At 44.1% G+C, this 18,712-nt stretch overlaps 2 protein-coding genes across 4 annotated transcripts in view; one reads left to right on the top strand and one right to left on the bottom strand.

The window, feature by feature from the left end:
• Positions 1 to 5,767, top strand: part of LOC121542627 (anoctamin-10-like) — a 47,290-nt gene extending 41,523 nt beyond the window's left edge. For both annotated transcript variants that reach the window (XM_041852064.2, XM_041852065.2), the window contains one exon: positions 5,006 to 5,767. In XM_041852064.2, the coding sequence (XP_041707998.2) occupies positions 5,006 to 5,081 (76 nt within the window). In that variant the 3' untranslated portion in view covers positions 5,082 to 5,767. The remainder of the gene's footprint in view (positions 1 to 5,005) is intronic.
• Positions 5,768 to 14,159: 8,392 nt separating this feature from the next.
• Positions 14,160 to 18,712, bottom strand: part of LOC121542626 (SNF-related serine/threonine-protein kinase-like) — a 61,565-nt gene continuing 57,012 nt past the window's right edge. For both annotated transcript variants that reach the window (XM_045226025.1, XM_041852063.2), the window contains exons 5-6: positions 17,912 to 18,046; positions 14,160 to 16,134 (exon numbers count right to left, since the gene is read on the bottom strand). In XM_045226025.1, the coding sequence (XP_045081960.1) occupies positions 14,685 to 16,134; positions 17,912 to 18,046 (1,585 nt within the window). In that variant the 3' untranslated portion in view covers positions 14,160 to 14,684. The remainder of the gene's footprint in view (positions 16,135 to 17,911; positions 18,047 to 18,712) is intronic.

Below are 18,712 nucleotides of genomic sequence, written 5' to 3'. Positions count from 1 at the left end.
TCCAGGGAAGTTCATCAGGAGAGAGGCTTGTTACTGCAGCCTGATAGTCCAGGGAAGTTCATCAGGAGAGAGGCTTGTTACTGCAGCTTCTGATAATCCAGGGAAGTTCATCAGGAGATAGGCTTGTTACTGCAGCTTATGATAGTCCAGGGAAGTTCATCAGAAGAGAGGCTTGTTACTGCAGCCCGATAGTCCAGGGAAGTTCATCAGGAGAGAGGCTTGTTACTGCAGCCTGATAGTCCAGGGAAGTTCATCAGGAGAGAGGCTTGTTACTGCAGCCTGATAGTCCAGGGAAGTTCATCAGGAGAGAGGCTTGTTACTGCAGCCTGATAGTCCAGGGAAGTTCATCATCAGGAGAGAGGCTTGTTACTGCAGCCTGATAGTCCAGGGAAGTTCATCAGGAGAGAGGCTTGTTACTGCAGCCTGATAGTCCAGGGAAGTTCATCAGGAGAGAGGCTTGTTACTGCAGCCTGATAGTCCAGGGAAGTTCATCAGGAGAGAGGCTTGTTACTGCAGCCTGATAGTCCAGGGAAGTTCATCATCAGGAGAGAGGCTTGTTACTGCAGCTTCTGATAGTCCAGGGAAGTTCATCAGGAGAGAGGCTTGTTACTGCAGCTTCTGATAATCCAGGGAAGTTCATCAGGAGAGAGGCTTGTTACTGCAGCCTGATAGTCCAGGGAAGTTCATCAGGAGAGAGGCTTGTTACTGCAGCTTCTGATAGTCCAGGGAAGTTCATCATCAGGAGAGAGGCTTGTTACTGCAGCCTGATAGTCCAGGGAAGTTCATCAGGAGAGAGGCTTGTTACTGCAGCTTCTGATAGTCCAGGGAAGTTCATCAGGAGAGAGGCTTGTTACTGCAGCCTGATAGTCCAGGGAAGTTCATCAGGAGAGAGGCTTGTTACTGCAGCCTGATAGTCCAGGGAAGTTGAGGCCCAGTGCAGAGAGGAATAAAAGATGGGATGAAAATGGGGCGTACGAGGTGTGTGAGCAGTAGTGAATATGGATATGCACGCAGCTGTTTGTACAGTGCAGTGAGTGAAGTGAGGGAGGTATCCTATTAAATAGGCTACAACCTGAGCAGTGTGCGAGAGAGAGGCCCTCCCTGTCTCTGCTGGGGATGGTGTAAGCTTTATAAAGCCCTCTGCTGCAGCCTTCCTCCCACATGATCAATACTAACATGTCTAGGCACTTAGCTCAACATGCTGGAAAACCAGGGCGTTTGTTCTGTTAGGTTCTAAACGAACCGAGTAAAACTCACGGACGATTAGTATTTTTTATTTATTTTTTCAGCTTGATTTAACCAGGTAAGCCAGTAAAGCTCAACCGAGTTTATTCACCCACTGGGTCCCACAGCTGCATAAGACAAAGACATGTTTCCACCAGCACAGGTATATATACATCAATTTGGGTGAAGTATCCTCCTTGCCTCTAAACATTACATGTTTATTGCTAGGCAGGAAGTTAAGTGATGCGGGCGATAAACTGTTCCTTCTCCCTTAATGTGACCTGACCTCATTCCTCACTCCTCACGGATCCACAGCTATCCACCCTTATCAGTGACTGCAACCATGTGATTGCCTCCACCATATACAGTTGAAGTAGGAAGTTAGGTTACTTACACTTAGGTTGGAGTCATTAAAACTCGTTTTTCAACCACTACACAAATTTCTTGTTAACAAACTATCGTTTTGGCAAGTCGGTTAGGACATCTACTTTGTGCATGACATAAGTAATTTTTCCAACAATTGTTTACAGACAGATTATTTCACTTATAATTCACTGTATCACAATTCCAGTGGGTCAGAAGTTTACATACACTAAGTTGACAGTGCCTTTAAACAGCTTGGGAAATTCCAGAAAATGTCATGGGTTCAGAAGCTTCTGATAGGCTAATTGACATAATTTTAGTCAATTGGAGGTGTACCTGTGTATATATTTCAAGGCCTACCTTCAAACTCAGTGCCTCTTTGCTTGACATCATGGGAAAATCAAAAGAAATCAGCCAAGACCTCAGAAAAATTTTTTGTAGACCTCCACAAGTCTGGTTCATCCTTGGGAGCAATTTCCAAATGCCTGAAGGTACCACGTTCATCTGTACAAACAATAGTACGCAAGTATAAACACCATGGGACCACGCAGCCGTCATACCACTCAGGAAGGAGACGTGTTCTGTCTCCTAGAGATGGAGGTACTTTGGTGTGAAAAGTGTAAATCAATCCCAAAACAACAGCAAAGGACCTTGTGAAGATGCTGGAGGAAACAAGTACAAAAGTATCTATATCCACAGTAAAACGAGTCCTATATCGACATAACCTGAAAGGCCGCTCAGCAAGGAAGAAGCCACTGCTCCAAAACCGCCATAAAAAAGTGCACATGGGGACAAAGATCTTACTTTTTGGAGACATTTCCTCTGGTCTGATGAAACAAAAATAGAACTGTTTGGCCATAATGACCATCGTTATGTTTGGAGGAAAAAGGTGAACACTTGCAAGCCGAAGAACACCATCCCAACCGTGAAGCACGGGGGTGGCAGCATCATGCTGTGGGGTTGCTTTGCTGCAGGAGGGACTGGTGCACTTCACAAAATAGATGGCATCATAGGAAGGAAAATTATGTGGATATATTGAAGCAACATCTCAAGACATCAGTCAGGAAGTTAAAGCTTGGTCGCAAATGGGTCTTCCAAATGGACAATGACCCCAAGCATACTTCCAAAGTTGTGGCAAAATGGCTTAAGGACAACAAAGTCAAGGTATTGGAGTGGCCATCATAAAGCCCTGACCTCAATCCTATAGAAAATCTGTGGGTAGAACTGAAAAGGCGTGTGCGAGCAAGGAGGCCTACAAACCTGACTCAGTTACACCAGCTCTGTCAGGAGGAATGGGCCAAAATGCACCCAACTTATTGTGGGAAGCTTGTGGAAGACTACCCAAAACGTTTGACCCAGGTTAAACAATTTAAAGGCAATGCTACCAAATACTAATTGAGTGTATGTAAACTACTGACCCACTGGGAATGTGATGAAATAAATAAAAGCTTAAATAAATCATTTTCTCTACTATTATTCTGACATTTCACATTCTTAAAATAAAGTGGTGATCCTAACTGACCTAAAACAGGGAATTTTTACTAGGATTAAATGTCAGGAATTGTGAAAAACTGAGTTTAAATGTATTTGGCTAAGGTGTATGTAAACTTCTGACTTCAACTGTACATTCCTCCTACAGATAACCATTAACTTCTGGTGTAGAAACCAGACTATGGCAATCCTCATTTCCATAGGATAACTGATGATTAACAATATTTCAAGTTTAGAAGTCAGAACCCATCAGTTCCAATGACATGTTGACTTACTAGTGTATACTACAGGGAGAGGGGCTGGCTGTAGGAGGGAGGGGTCTGTACGGTAAAGTGTGCTGGAGCTTTGTTACAACATAACCGTAGACTTCCCATCCAGTGGCTCTCTCTCTACCTCACTGCCTGCCCCTCTCCTCCCTCCTCTCTCTCTCCTTGTCCTCTGATAAGTGGTGTGAACTGCGAAGGCATCATTTATTGCCATGGGTGTGAAAGCCTCCCTTGTAGATTACTTTGTATGGCTCCCGGCAGGATCCTGGCAGCCATTGAACAAGTCTATCTGAGCAAGAGGAGTTTGATTTCTGTTACAGTTGTTGTTACAAATGGGATGAATGTCCTCTGTGGCGTGAGTGTGTATGTGTCTGTGTGTTTTTTGTTGCACTGTAGGTATGGCGATTTATAACAACAAGTGCAAACAAGTCTGTCAGAAGGACAACCTCAGAATGTTCCGGAAAGAGCAAACAACAGCATAACTCCAGACTGCATTTAAAGACCATGACACACTATTAATGTGACTCTCCGTTTGGTTTTGTATAAGAAGTAGCTGCATTAGATTATCCTGGGCAGGGTGTTGAGGACAATCCGCCACGCTCTATCCCTGTGGGGAACCGTAGGCCTATGTATTTAACCCTGCTCTCCCCCTATGGAAACCACTATGAATAAAAATACTTCCATCAGCGAAAACTCTCCCTCTCCCATTGATCCGTGTTTTTGATTGAAACTTTAATTGCCCGTAACACATTTGAACCCAGAATGTAATTTGCTAGGGAGCGCTGGAGGCAGTGGAATGAATTGATTAAATGTAACTCAGCTGGGATTAGAGCCTGGGGAGAAGGCCTGTGATGTAGAAAAGTATTCTATTTAGAAAATAACTCAATCTGGGTGAAGATCACCAGGTCTTGTGAAGGGGTTCCAGAACCACTGTAATTTTGAGATGTAATGCTGTTTTAAAGCTCTGGTTTCCTCTCCTCGGGAGGCTTAATGTCATTGAGTGAGAGAGAACAACAGAAGGATAACTCTGAATTTGTTAAAGCAAGCTAACAGTGTGCTTGGATGTTTGCTGTATTTTGAAAAGCTGATTTGGTTATACCACCACCATTTATCAATACTTTTGTTCTCTCTCAGTTAACTTTAACCTGCTCCAACACTGAAAATATGTAATATTTATATATAATATATGCCATTTAGCAGACGCTTTTATCCAAAGTGACTTACAGTCATGCGTGCATACATTTTAAGTATGGGTGGTGCCGGGAATCGAACCCAAGCGCTATGCTCTCTCTTACGAAAAAAGATTGCAATCAGAGTGCAGTATGCAGCTAATACTGCGTCCAAAATAAAATATTAATTTACTGCAGTAATTATGCAGTGTAACTACAGAATAACTGCAGTTCAACTGCAGTACAGTGCAGTAATTATGTAATTACAGCGTCCAAAACACCACAGTCGACTGCAGTTACTGCACTTTTACTGCAGTTTCAAAACTGCAATCTACCAACTGAGCTACAAAGGACAACGTAATAGTTCTATGGAGCATGTAGTCTGTCTGGGTGACATCATCAATAATAGGCCTAACAACAGGTAGCCTATATTTCATGTGGTAGTTTGGTAGAACATAAAAGAGATGTTAATCACATTTTACACTGTTACAGAAAATGCTGGAGGCTTCGGGGATCCCAAAAACTGATAAGTGATGAGGAGAGAAGAGGCCGATCGTTCAGATACTGACAAGACGAAGATGGGCTACGCTCCAGATGGAAGATGCCCTCCGCACCAAGAAAGATACACTTCACTTCGGACGCTTCAAATAGACCGTTTTCTTTACACCACCTCAATTAGCTCAAAACCTATTTATGCATAATATCTTTTTTTATTTTCTTTATTTTTTAACTGTTGGTTGTTAAACCTGGTTTAACACTTAGCCTTGGCCTTGTTGACTAGGTATTTCTGTTGTTTGTTTTGCTGAGTTTGAGTGTAGTGTACTAGCTGCAGATGTCTATAGAACATTAATGGATGTGATTAACAGAATCATGACGACTAGCCTCTGAACTAAAGATTCAGATCTGACCAGAGAAAAATACTTTATGTTAATGTCCTCAGTATACCACTGTTGTAAATGCATTGCTACGTACCAAAAGTATGTTAAGGCAGGGCTTGACATTCAGGTAAATTTGCCAATGGCACACTGGTCCAGTGCCAACTGAACGCTACTGGCCCGAATGAAATAAATACTGTCCCGGGTCAAGATCTGGCAGGCAAGCGAATGATGCGCTAGTGATTTTATCTTTCATTTGGGCTGAGCATGTAGCCCACAGGATTCATACAGACATTGTGAATTGTTTTAATATATATATAGAACACCCCCCCTCAAATCACATTTTATTGGTCACATACACATATTTAGCAGATGTTATTGGGGGTGTAGCGAAATGCTTGTGTTCCTAGCTCCAACAGTGCAGTAGTATCCAACAATTCACACAAATCTAAAATAATGGAATTAAGAAATATATAAATATTAGGACGAGCAATGTCAGAGTGGCATTGACTAAAATACAGTAGAATAGAATACAGTATATACATATGAAATGAGCAAAGCAGTATGTAAATATTAAAGTTAGATGCTCCCAACACAAACACACTAATGAAGTCTGTGGTAGCTAGTCAGGCTCGCCATTTGAAATGTTGACAAGTTATTGAGGGGTTATTGTGTGTTTTAAAACAAAGTGAGCAAAAAACGGATTCCCTTTGTAATGGAACGGTTTGTATGGAAAACCAAGTTGAAGCCAACATTTGATGTTGTCTTGCTCATAATAACTGCACATGGTTTGACCGCAAAGATAGCAACAGACTAGCGCGGGAAACGTCAGGAAACAAATTAAAAGCGGCTAGATCTCTCACAAAACTGATCAGCAATTAAATCAAGGAATAATTATATTGCAGTAAAACTTCTAAATCAGCTACCTTAACTTCAAGGACTTTTCAAGGACCAAATACCCTAGGAAATGTCTGATTATCAAGTTAGGCTATTCTATGATGACTGAATTGGGCAAAGCAAATATTCAACCAAGATGGAACTTTTTATACCTGGTTTGCGTACCCATTCTTGCCTTAGCATTTACTGGTATATATCATAACTTGGAACATCTTTTCTACCGCTTTCCGACCCCTACCGCTGTCTTCAGTGAGCTGCTCCACGCAACAATCTCAAGCTAGGCTATATGTGTAGCCTACGGCGCGCGTGTGATAAATAATAGACCTAACAGCTTCAGGAATTCTTTATTATATAGCCTAGATGAAATCTAGCATTTTTACAATATTTTTTTCACTGGCCCAGACGGGCCCGGAGGGTTTCCAAAACCTAACCGGGCCAGCGGGCAGCCCTGGTTAAGGTGTTGAATAATAGGTCATTTAAGGTGTATGGATACGGTTGAGAGTAATATACTGTGTTACATAGACTTTTCATGTTCATATGGCTATAGGTTATTATGGAATTGGTGGAGGCGGTTCAGTTTGAGATAGATGGCCTATGGTAATTATATCCAAACAGTATTCCAACAACCGATGACATGAATTACTTTTCAAAAATTGGTTTTCACATTAGTTTTAGACCGACAGGTTTGCTTAAAAGCCACTATAGTCAGTTATAGGGTAGGGCTACATACAGTATCAGTAGGCCTGTCAGAGACCGTTATCTAAGAACTGTTTTCAAAATGGAGGACTCTAAACACGTGAAAGTCTCAGGAATTCTGTTATAATTATGCATTCTGTAGCATTAAAGAGGTCCTTGAAATACTTACAACTTTTACATAGTTGTGCCAGAGTATAATATATGCCATTTAGCAGCACTTTTATCCAAAGCGACAGTCATGCATGCATACATTTTACGTATGGGTGGCCCCAGCAGGAATCAAACCCACGATCCTTGGCGTTGCAAGCGCCATGCTCTACCGACTGAGCCACACAGGACCACACATCCAGGGTATTATCTGATCCATAGTGATACTACACATGGAGATAGGAAAGATATAAGAATCGATGGTGACGCTTCAGTATGATACAGATAAGGCTTGTGGGAGGAGCTATATATGGACGGGCTCATTGTAAAGACTGGAATGGAATTAATGGAACGGTATCGAACACATCAAAACATATGGAAACCACGTTTGATTCCGTTTAATTTATTCAATTCCATCCGTTACAATGAGCCCGTCCTCCTATAGTTCCTCACACCAGCCTCCTCTGTAACATACTGGAGCATGGTACGTAATGTTAAATACACCTCACCGCCTGCAACTAGCATGGTCACGGTTTGTTACTCAGTCTAATCAATGACTGTCAATCAGAAGTAGTGGCACTTAGTACTTAGAATGTGTGTGAGTGGAAATGAATTGATTTATTTTTAAGTTGTTTATGCTATTAGTCCATGCGCTCTTGAAGACCCCCTCACAGCGGGCTGGTGCCTTTGACATGACATGTGATGCTGTAAAGATTTGTTTTATATGCTATATACTGTAAACACACACACTACAGTTTGCCACCACAATATCACCAAGTGTATCAAAATGGTTCAGAACAGCATTATTGAAAACCAAACAAATCTAGCATCCCTTTCCTCAAATAAATCTATACATAAATCTCTCACATATGCTTACAAGTGTCTCCATTCCCTATTGCAGGGTTTCCCCAACTGGCGGCCCGCGGGCCGAATTTGGCCTGCAGGTGGTTTTAATTGGCCCCAAGTTTTCTTAGCCAAAAATATATACCATGCTTTCAGAAAGTATTCATAACCCTTGACTTATTCCACATTGTTGTTTTACAGCCAAATTCAAAATGGATTAAATTGACACACAATACCCCATAATGACAAAGTGAAAACATGTTTTTAGACATTTTTTTTAATATATTGAAAATGAAATACAGATATCTAATTTATATCAGTATTCACACCCCTGAGTCAATACTTTGTAGAAGCACCTTTGGCGGCGATTACAGCTTTATCGTCTTGGGTATGTCTGTATCAGCTTTGCACATCTGGATTTGGAGATTCAAGTGTTTCCACAGATTTTAAATGGGATTAAAGTCTGGACTTTGGCTGGGCCACTCAAGGATGTTCACATTCTTGTTCTGAGTCCATTCCAGCATTGCTTTGGCTGTATGCTTCGGGTCATTGTCCTGTTGGAACGTAAATCTTCTCCCCAGTCTGTTGTTTGCACTCTGAAGCAGATTCTCATCAAGGATTTGCCTGTATTTGGCTCCATTCATTGTTGCTGCCACCACCATGCTTCACGTTAGGGATGGTGTTAGGCAGGTGATAAACTGTGCCTGGTTTGCTCCAGACATAGCGCTTTGATTGGATTTGCATTCAGGCCAGAGAGTTACATTTGTCTCATCAGACCACAGAATCTTTTGCCTTATGCTCTGTCTTTCATGTGACTTTTTGCAAACTCCAGGCGTGCTGTCATGTGCCTTTTTGTCAGGAGTGGCTTCCGTCTGGCCACTCTCCCATAAAGCCCAGATTTGTGAAGTGCTGTAGATACTGTTGTCCTTCAGCCAAGGAACTCTGTAGTTCTGTCTGGTCATTGGGTTCTTGGTCATGTCCCTGACCAAGGTCCTTCTTGCCCGGTTGCTCAATTTGGTTGGGCGGTCAGCTCTAGGCAGAGTCTGGGTAGTTCCATATTTTTTCAATTTCCCAATGATGGAGACCACTGTGCTCTTGGAAGCATGGTGGTGGCAGCATCATGCTATGGGGATGCTTTTCAGCGGCAGGGGACTGTGAGACTGGTAAGGATGGAGGGAACAATGAATGGAGCCAAATACAGGCAAATCCTTGATCAAAACCTTCTTCAGAGTGCGAATGACAGACTGGAGCAAAGAATTACGGCCCAACAGGACAATGACCCCAAGTATATAGCCAAAGCAACGCTGGAATGGCTTCAGAACAATAATGTGAAAGTCCTTGAGTGGCCCAGCCAAAGTCCAGACTTGAATACCATTGAAAATCTGTAGAAAGACTTGAAGATTACTGTTCACCGCCACTCCCCATCTAATTTAAGAGCTTGAGAAAATGTGCAAGGAAGAGTAGGAGAAAATCCCCAAATCCAGATGTGCAAAGCTGATACAGACCTACCCAAGACTCAAAGCTGTAAATATCGCCAAAGGTGCTTCTACAATGTATTGACTCAGGGGTGTGAATACTTATGTAAATGAGATAATTCTGCATTTAATTTTCAATACATTTGCTACAATTTCTAAAAACATATTTTCACTTTCATTATGGGGTATTGTGTGTAAAATAATTTTTTAAAATCAATTTTGAATTCAGGCTGTAACACACTGTGGAATAAGTCAAAGGGTATGAATACTTTCTGAAGGCACCGTAGGCGAAGGCTCTATAAGCTGCTCTTCAGGGGTTACTGGTGTCTTCTGGCAGTAGTTTAAGGTGTTGTAAATCCTGGTAGAATAGCTTTCAGCAGAGCATATTTAACTGGTCTCTACTCTGGAGGGAATAGTCTCTGGAGTCTGGACATGGTGATGCGCCAAGACTGTTCTAATAAAGTTGTCTTTCTAGGCCGTGTGTCCCAACTGGCACCCTATTCCTTATATAGTGCATTACTTTTGATTATTAATCTTGAGAGCAAGGCCACCAGGAAAAACTACCAGCACACTGATCAGGGATCAACCTCTAGGAGGAAGCTCTGAGGTAAATAGTTGACAAGATAAAGTTATGGTTAAACAGTTATGGAGCAACACATGGGATCTGTACAGTTTAATGGATTCTTTTCGGTCAATTCCTTTAGCAACAAGTGATCGAAGTTGCATCTGACATAACATAGACCCACATGGGAGACAGGCGTGTGTCATCAATGCATCTGACAGAACACAGACCCACATGGGAGACAGGCGTGTGTCATCAATGCATCTGACAGAACACAGACCCACATGGGAGACAGGCGTGTGTCATCAATGCATCTGACAGAACACAGACCCACATGGGAGACAGGCGTGTGTCATCAATGCATCTGACAGAACACAGACCCACATGGGAGACAGGCGTGTGTCATCAATGCATCTGACAGAACACAGACCCACATGGGAGACAGGCGTGTGTCATCAATGCATCTGACAGAACACAGACCCACATGGGAGACAGGCGTGTGTCATCAATGCATCATGAGCACAGAAAAAGAAAAAAGAAGACAAGACTAATTTATAAGACAGCATTTTCCACAACATTTTATTTTGGATATTACCATAGATATATGTAACTTTTGACAACAGGTATCAACTACAGAATAATACATTTAATAATTCTGCCATTTCATATTTTTTTCCATTTTCCTTTAGCCAGTACATGGTTTGGTCCAGTAACATTCAGTGGATGGTTCTTCCTCGCTCTCTTGATGTCCTTGGATCGATAATGTTAAACATATAACACATGCACATGTCATTCACCTGTATACATCTGGGTAAGACAACGGTCAGACTTACTGACATGAATATAATCATGTTATTTTCTTGAAGACACCCATTACTAATAAGGCTATACTTACAGCTATGCACCAAAAGGTTCACTCTGCTGTTTCTAAATATAGAGCACCATATTTACATTCTATTTACAGACATTTTGTTTAAAAAGAAAAAGAAAAAAATACAATATATTTTTCTCTGTTTGTTTTTAGTCCGAGGTGCCTTTCAATCTAAGGCTGTACAGGGTTGAAATATAAAATGAAAATATGTTTATTTACAGATAGCTGCAACATGTAGCTTATTGCCAATGCCCTTAAAATATATCCCCACATCTCACCCATACCCCATTTCTTTCTTTACTAAGCCCGGTCCTTTAAAGCTTACAGAGAGGAGCCTCTCCTGAAAGGTGCATGTGCTTTACTGAACCACTAATCCTGAATGTGAAACCTCAATTCTACCCTTCACCCTGCAGTGTCCAGTAAGGTGTGGGTGTGACACACACACACAGCGATGTTAGTTCCCAACGAAAGACTCACGGGCCCACTTCAACACAGAATCATTTTTAAAACAGCAGATCGTTAAAAAGTCCAAAAATAAAACTTTTTTTTAAACATATATACATATACTCAACAAACACCCTTTAAAAACAAACAAACAAACCAGCCTGCCAGATCAGTCAGAAGACCAGCCTGCCAGACAGAAGACCAGCCTGCCAGACAGAAGACCAGTTACAGTAACAAAGTAAAACAGTCTAACAAAGCAAAGACATTGGTGTGTGCACACAGGTCCACTGGAATACAGAGACCCAATGCAGTTTTCAATTGATTCATTTTCTTTTAGATTCTCATGCCCTTCTATGGATCTTAAAATGCATTTTCTAAGATGTTATGTCAACAAAACAGGTGGTCAACCAAGGACATGACCAAAACGTGAACAGGACCAAATCTACACCACATGAAACCTGTGTGGGCCTGTCTGCTACCGTGAAGCTCAGCACAGGAAAACACACACTACTACTGTACTTTACATTCAGTTTGACATGTTGTCATGTACTTTCAATCATTTCAGGAGTTTGGCCATTTTGCAAATGAATAGCAGTAGTTATACTTACAGATGAATGACCCGTTCTGTTAGAATAGTGTCTAAAAGATTGCAGCTCCTACCTGTAGTCACTATAGAATAGTAGTATTTGACCCGAATAGGTTAATTTATTCTGCCTCAGAAGAGGAGTGCATTTAGATTGGAATAAAGACTGAGCTGAAGCCTTATTTCCCCAGGTTACTGTCTCTCAGTAACACCAAAGTAAACCAGGTGTTTTGAAGTAGCACTTCTTAAAATGGCGTTTTGGACACAATAATTCATGTTGCCTTCAAATCAATTCAGTGAGAGCTGTATAGCCATTAGCCATCTAAAATGCATCTTTAATTCCATACACTTTGAAAATACAAACATAAAACAGATTGTCTGTGTGCAATATCAAAGTAAAATAACTTCAGACAGTAGTTTCCACCTGTCACTGTAAAATGAGGTTACTCAATCAAATCTCTAGAAGTTACATACCACCAAGTTTCTTCTCAGTTGGTCGTCGTGTTTTAAGACTGCATGGGAGGAGCTTATATCAACATGAAGGTTACAGGTTACTTCCCTTCCTCCAGGCCCATATATGGTGACTGGTATCTCTGTCCTTCTCTACCTCTCCTAGATGTATGGTGACTGGTATCTGTCCTTCTCTACCTCTCCTAGATGTATGGTGACTGGTATCTCTGTCCTTCTCTACCTCTCCTAGATGTACAGTGGGGGAAAAAAGTATTTAGTCAGCCACCAATTGTGCAAGTTCTCCCACTTAAAAAGATGAGAGAGGCCTGTCATTTTCATCATAGGTACACGTCAACTATGACAGACAAAATGAGAAAAAAAAATCCAGAAAATCACATTGTAGGATTTTTAATGAATTTATTTGCAAATTATGGTGGAAAATAAGTATTTGGTCAATAACAAAAGTTTCTCAATACTTTGTTATATACCCTTTGTTGGCAATGACACAGGTCAAACGTTTTCTGTAAGTCTTCACAAGGTTTTCACACACTGTTGCTGGTATTTTGGCCCATTCCTCCATGCAGATCTCCTCTAGAGCAGTGATGATTTGGGGCTGTCGCTGGGCAACACGAACTTTCAACTCCCTCCAAAGATTTTCTATGGGGTTGAGATCTGGAGACTGGCTAGGTCACTCCAGGACCTTGAAATGCTTCTTACGAAGCCACTCCTTCGTTGCCCGGGCGGTGTGTTTGGGATCATTGTCATGCTGAAAGACCCAGCCACGTTTCATCTTCAATGCCCTTGCTGATGGAAGGAGGTTTTCACTCAAAATCTCACGATACATGGCCCCATTCATTCTTTCCTTTACACGGATCAGTCGTCCTGGTCCCTTTGCAGAAAAACAGCCCCAAATCATGATGTTTCCACCCCCATGCTTCACAGTAGGTATGGTGTTCTTTGGATGCAACTCAGCATTCTTTGTCCTCCAAACACGACGAGTTGAGTTTTTACCAAAAAGTTATATTTTGGTTTCATCTGACATTCTCCCAATCCTCTTCTGGATCATCCAAATGCACTCTAGCAAACTTCAGACGGGCCTGGACATGTACTGGCTTAAGCAGGGGGGACACGTCTGGCACTGCAGGATTTGAGTCCCTGGCGGCGTAGTGTGTTACTGATGGTAGACTTTGTTACTTTGGTCCCAGCTCTCTGCAGGTCATTCACTAGGTCCCCCCCGTGTGGTTCTGGGATTTTTGCTCACCGTTCTTGTGATCATTTTGACCCACGGGGTGAGATCTTGCGTGGAGCCCCAGATCGAGGGAGATTATCAGTGGTCTTGTATGTCTTCCATTTCCTAATAATTGCTCCCACAGTTGATTTCTTCAAATCAAGCTGCTTACCTATTGCAGATTCAGTCTTCCCAGCCTGGTGCAGGTCTACAATTCTGTTTCTGGTGTCCTTTGACAGCTCTTTGGTCTTGGCCATAGTGGAGTTTGGAGTGTGACTGTTTGAGGTTGTGGACAGGTGTCTTTTATACTGATAACAAGTTCAAACAGGTGCCATTAATACAGGTAACGAGTGGAGGACAGAGGAGCCTCTTAAAGAAGAAGTTACAGGTCTGTGAGAGCCAGAAATCCTGCTTGTTTGTAGGTGACCAAATACTTATTTTCCACCATAATTTGCAAATAAATTCATAAAAAATCCTACAATGTGATTTTCTGGATTTTTTTTCCTCAATTTGTCTGTCATAGTTTACATGTACCTATGATGAAAATTACAGGCCTCTCTCATCTTTTTAAGTGGGAGAACTTGCACAATTGGTGGCTGACTAAATACTTTTGACTGGTATCTCTGTCCTTCTCTACCTCTCCTAGCTGTATGGTGACTGGTATCTCTGTCCTGTCCTCCTCAACCTCTGTTAAAAGTTGTATTTTTTAACCCAAAATATAGGTAATCTAAAATCACTTCCATATTTATATCAACACCCCAACTCACCTCAGAATTTAGTTAAGTTCTGTTACCTCATCTCATCAACAGCACCCCAACTCACCTCAGAATTGAGTTAAGTTCTGTTACCTCGTCTCATTCCAGGGGGAGCTAGTGATAGTAGCCAAAACAAAATAATCCCTAGCAGCATGCACCTCATAGGTCCTAGTGAAGAAACAAAAAAATAAAATAACAAAAAGTGTAATCTTTTAAGACAACAGCAGAAGGCAGGTTTTGATGGTGAGGTGTTCCGAGGTCAGACGTATGCTACAGCAGTGACTGTGGTTGGACAGATTTGACTGGCAGAGTCGTGTCGGAGGGCGCCAGGGCGGTGTGTGTATGTCATATGACCTGGCAGCAGCTGGCCTGAGAGGAGGTACACAGGAGCCCTTCTCTGGGGCTGCGCTGGATGTTCACAGAGATGGTCTTTTCACACAGAGGTAGCTGGAGCACATTGTTTTTCAGGTTGTTCAGCTTATTCTTCTCCTTGGTGGCCAGGGCCAGTTCGCTAAGTGCTGCTGCTGCCGTTTGGTCTGCGTATGCCCTTGGAGTGTTGACAGCGGTGGTTGGCAGAGCGATGGTGTCTAGCTCCAGGTCCAAGCTGCCGTTGGAGCCAATGCACATCTTCCAAGAGGACGTCTCCTGTGTCTTGACGCTGCCGGCTGACAGGCTGCTGGACAGACTATTGGAAAGGTTCTGAGGGTCTATGATGAACTTGCCCACCCCTCCCGCCAGGCCGGGGCCTCCACTTCTCCCCCTCTGCTGTAACTGGGAGCTGAGACACAGGCTCATGAGCTTCAGGCTCTCCATCAGCTCTGCTGCCCCGGGGCTGCGTGAGGCACAGTGTCTCCGCGTGGACCCTGAGCCTGAAGAGGAGTGTTTACTGCTGCCGTTAGAACAACTGGAAGGTGAACCCTGTCCCTCACCACCCCCTCCTCCTCCTCCACTACTACCACCACCACTCCCTCCACTGTCACTACTCCCCCCACCTCCCCCTCCAGGAGGACTGCCCCTGTCTGGTCCTGAGCTGCCCCCCTCCCCGGGGGGTTTACTCTGCCCTCCGCTGCTCCCTCCACCATTTCCCCCCGAGTTTCCAGGCGGGCCCTCACTGCTGTCCCTGCGGTTCCAGCTGTAGGTGAAGCCTGTGTCCTTGTCCAGACGCCGGCGGTGGCTCTCTGAGTCGTCATCGCTGGTCTCCGAGCTGGAGCAGGACGAGCCGCGGCCTTGGCTCTTGCGGCGGTGATAGCGTTTCTGAGTGGTGCCCGGCGACCCGGCCGCTGCAGCTGCGGCAGCAGCAACGTTCATCTTTAGCCGGCTGAGTTTGGGTGGCAGCCCCTCATCCATATCGAAGTCGTCGTCCGACTCACCCTCCTCCTCAAAGATCTGGTTGAGGACCGGGGCGCTCTTCCTGGAGGTCAGCCGGTTGGTGATGGACGGAGCCTTGCGACGCAGGATCACTTGGGTGGACAGAGAGGACGGGTCCGGTTCCTCTTCCTCCTCTTCGTCCTCCTCTACCCTGAACAGGCAACTGCGCTGCTTGGCTGAGGAGGCGGAGGGTGTGGGGGCCGTGGCCCCAGCTCTAGGGGGCCCAGAAACGGGAGCAGGGGCACCGGAGGCCCCTGCGTTGCTCTCATCCCAGCGGAGCTCCAGCAGGCCCTTGGTGCGGTGTCCGTTGAGAAGGTTCTCAGTGCTGCGGGCGGGGGACTGGGGACCACCAGCGTGGGAGATGGAGGAGGCTGCCAGACTGTCCTCGATGTCCTGATGCATGTCAATCTTCGTCGGCCAGGACTGTCTGGAAGGGCAGAGAGCAGACCAGAGTTACCCAAACTATTCCCCTGGTTAGTATACGCTGCACTGACTTTATATAAAGTCAGAGGAGAAAATAAACTAAGATAAAATAAACAGTATGATCTTAGAATAATCCAGTACTGAACCTGACTAAACAGCTCAGTGAGTCAACATTCTTCTAATCGAGAAGGTCCTTGTTGACATGGCAGAGCAGGAAAACAAACAGAGAACAGAGCACTGGGATCTCTCTTGACAGAGCCCGGCCAAGTCCCAGCGGCACGCGATATAACACAATTAATCCCATGGTAGTCCTGCCTGCCTGCCGTGTGTATGTGAAACCCCCTAAGCAGCTGCATGGCGGTGGAGGCCACAGGGACCTTAGTGCCACTCTGCTACCATCCTAGTTCATTCAGCCAGGCTTTCAAAGGCTTAACTACAGTAGAATATCTCAGACACACCTCAGCTGTGTGACACCGCTCAGGCTCCATTCATTAACTCTCACATCCGCAGACGATCCCAACGAACTCTACAGACAATCCCTGAAGCCAACTACCTGATAAAGCTCAGCTTCTGCCCACGATGGCACAGAGCGAGAGGGAGGGAGAGCGAGGGAGAGAGAGAGCGGGGGAGCATTCCCCCTCTTGTCAAGGTCACTGTTTTGGGCATATATAAACTGGCATGCATATGGATGATGCACAGTAGACTGTTGTTATTCCTAAAAAGAATTAAGCACTATCAGAAAGTAGTTTTCTTTCTGTTATGACAGCATGTTGCCTGATGCCACACGCTGACAGTGTTTCTGTGTTAAAATACACAACAGTACAACACTCAATGATCAAAAACAATGTGCAGTGAACTGAGGAGCTCAGGGCAGTAGAAGCCTGTACTGCTGCACCATACATTTCAGTGGATTTGGCTCACATTCTACTCCTGCACCAAGGGGCCACGACCCAGGAGCTATAATTGGGCCTTCTCCCTCCGAGCACCTGTTTGTCCATGGGTTTCTGGTCAAATGGGTTACAGCGAGCAGGCCAGGAGGGAGCAGCTTCAGCCTGCATGTGTTTGATCTCTCCTCTCTTCTTCCTCCAAAAGCAGTCTCGCTCCCTCTCTCTGGCTTTGATATTCCGAGAGAGAACCAGACTTCCATTTTCTAGGTCACGCCAAAGAATTGACTGCAGTCAGCCTTTAAAACACATTTGTCACCACATTGAGGGATCACATGACAGAGGGAGCGGGATGGGAACTAGACCAAGAGGAAAGGACAGCATGGGTTCTCCTCCTAATGCCAGGCACGGTCACGACACCAAGCAGAGCAGCACTCACAGCTACTGAAGCATGAGAGGTCAATTACCGTCAGAGCCTTGGCTGCTTCCTCCTCCTAGTCAATGAGGAATCATCATTATGACATCTGAATGGCCCCATTAAATGGATGAATGTGTGTAGTAGGCCATTAAACAGGCATTGGTATTGCAGTCAGAGTGGTTGGATCTGGTGGGTTTTATCTGGAGGGGATAGTTTTGGCGTTTATGCATCACACACGCATGTGTGTGTGTGTATGTCTGTGTGTTCTGTGTATGTGTGTATGTGTGTATGTGTATGTGTGTGTGTATGTGTATGTGTATGTGTGTATGTGTGTATGTGTATGTGTGTATGTGTGTATGTGTGTATGTGTATGTGTGTATGTGTGTGTGTATATGTGTATGTGTGTGTGTATATGTGTATGTGTGTATGTGTGTGTGTATGTGTGTATGTGTATGTGTATGTGTGTATGTGTATGTTACCTGAACTGGGCCTTGATGTTACTGGGGCTGGAGGAGCGTGTCTGGACCTCCTTCTCCTGTTTCTCTCTCAGGATCCTCTCAGCCAGCAGGAAGTAGGTGGCAGTGATGTGGTTGTACTTGTTGGTCTCCAGGGCTCTGGAACAACACCGTGGACAGGACAGCAGAGGACATGTTAGGACAGGCTGGGAGAGAAGGCCAAGAGAGGGTTACACACCCACACGAGAGACAAGTACGGTATGTCAACAGACAAGTCACCGCAGGGCAAACCCAATCACGTCGGCATTTAAAGAAGCCATTTGATACATCTAAATGTAAACACAAAGCAAGATAACAGGTTCTAACCTTTAGCTGCCCTCTAACCCCTCTGGAATCAATGAGACAGTAGATAACTAGTTCACATCCCTCTAACCCCTCTGGAATCAATGAGACAGTAGATAACTAGTTCACATCCCTCTAACCCCTCTGGAGTCAATGAGACAGTAGATAGCTAGTTCACATCCCTCTAACCCCTCTGGAGTCAATGAGACAGTAGATAGCTAGTTCACATCCCTCTAACCGCTCTGGAGTCAATGAGACAGTAGATAGCTAGTTCACATCCCTCTAACCCCTCTGGAATCAATGAGACAGTAGATAGCTAGTTCACATCCCTCTAACCCCTCTGGAGTCAATGAGACAGTAGATAGCTAGTTCACATCCCTCTAACCCCTCTGGAATCAATGAGACAGTAGATAGCTAGTTCACATCCCTCTAACCCCTCTGGAATCAATGAGACAGTAGATAGCTAGTTCACATCCCTCTAAC

Source organism: Coregonus clupeaformis, chromosome 2 (genome assembly GCF_020615455.1).
Source record: "Coregonus clupeaformis isolate EN_2021a chromosome 2, ASM2061545v1, whole genome shotgun sequence".
Classification (NCBI taxonomy): Eukaryota; Metazoa; Chordata; class Actinopteri; order Salmoniformes; family Salmonidae; genus Coregonus; species Coregonus clupeaformis.
This window is presented reverse-complemented; position numbering and strand designations above follow the sequence as displayed.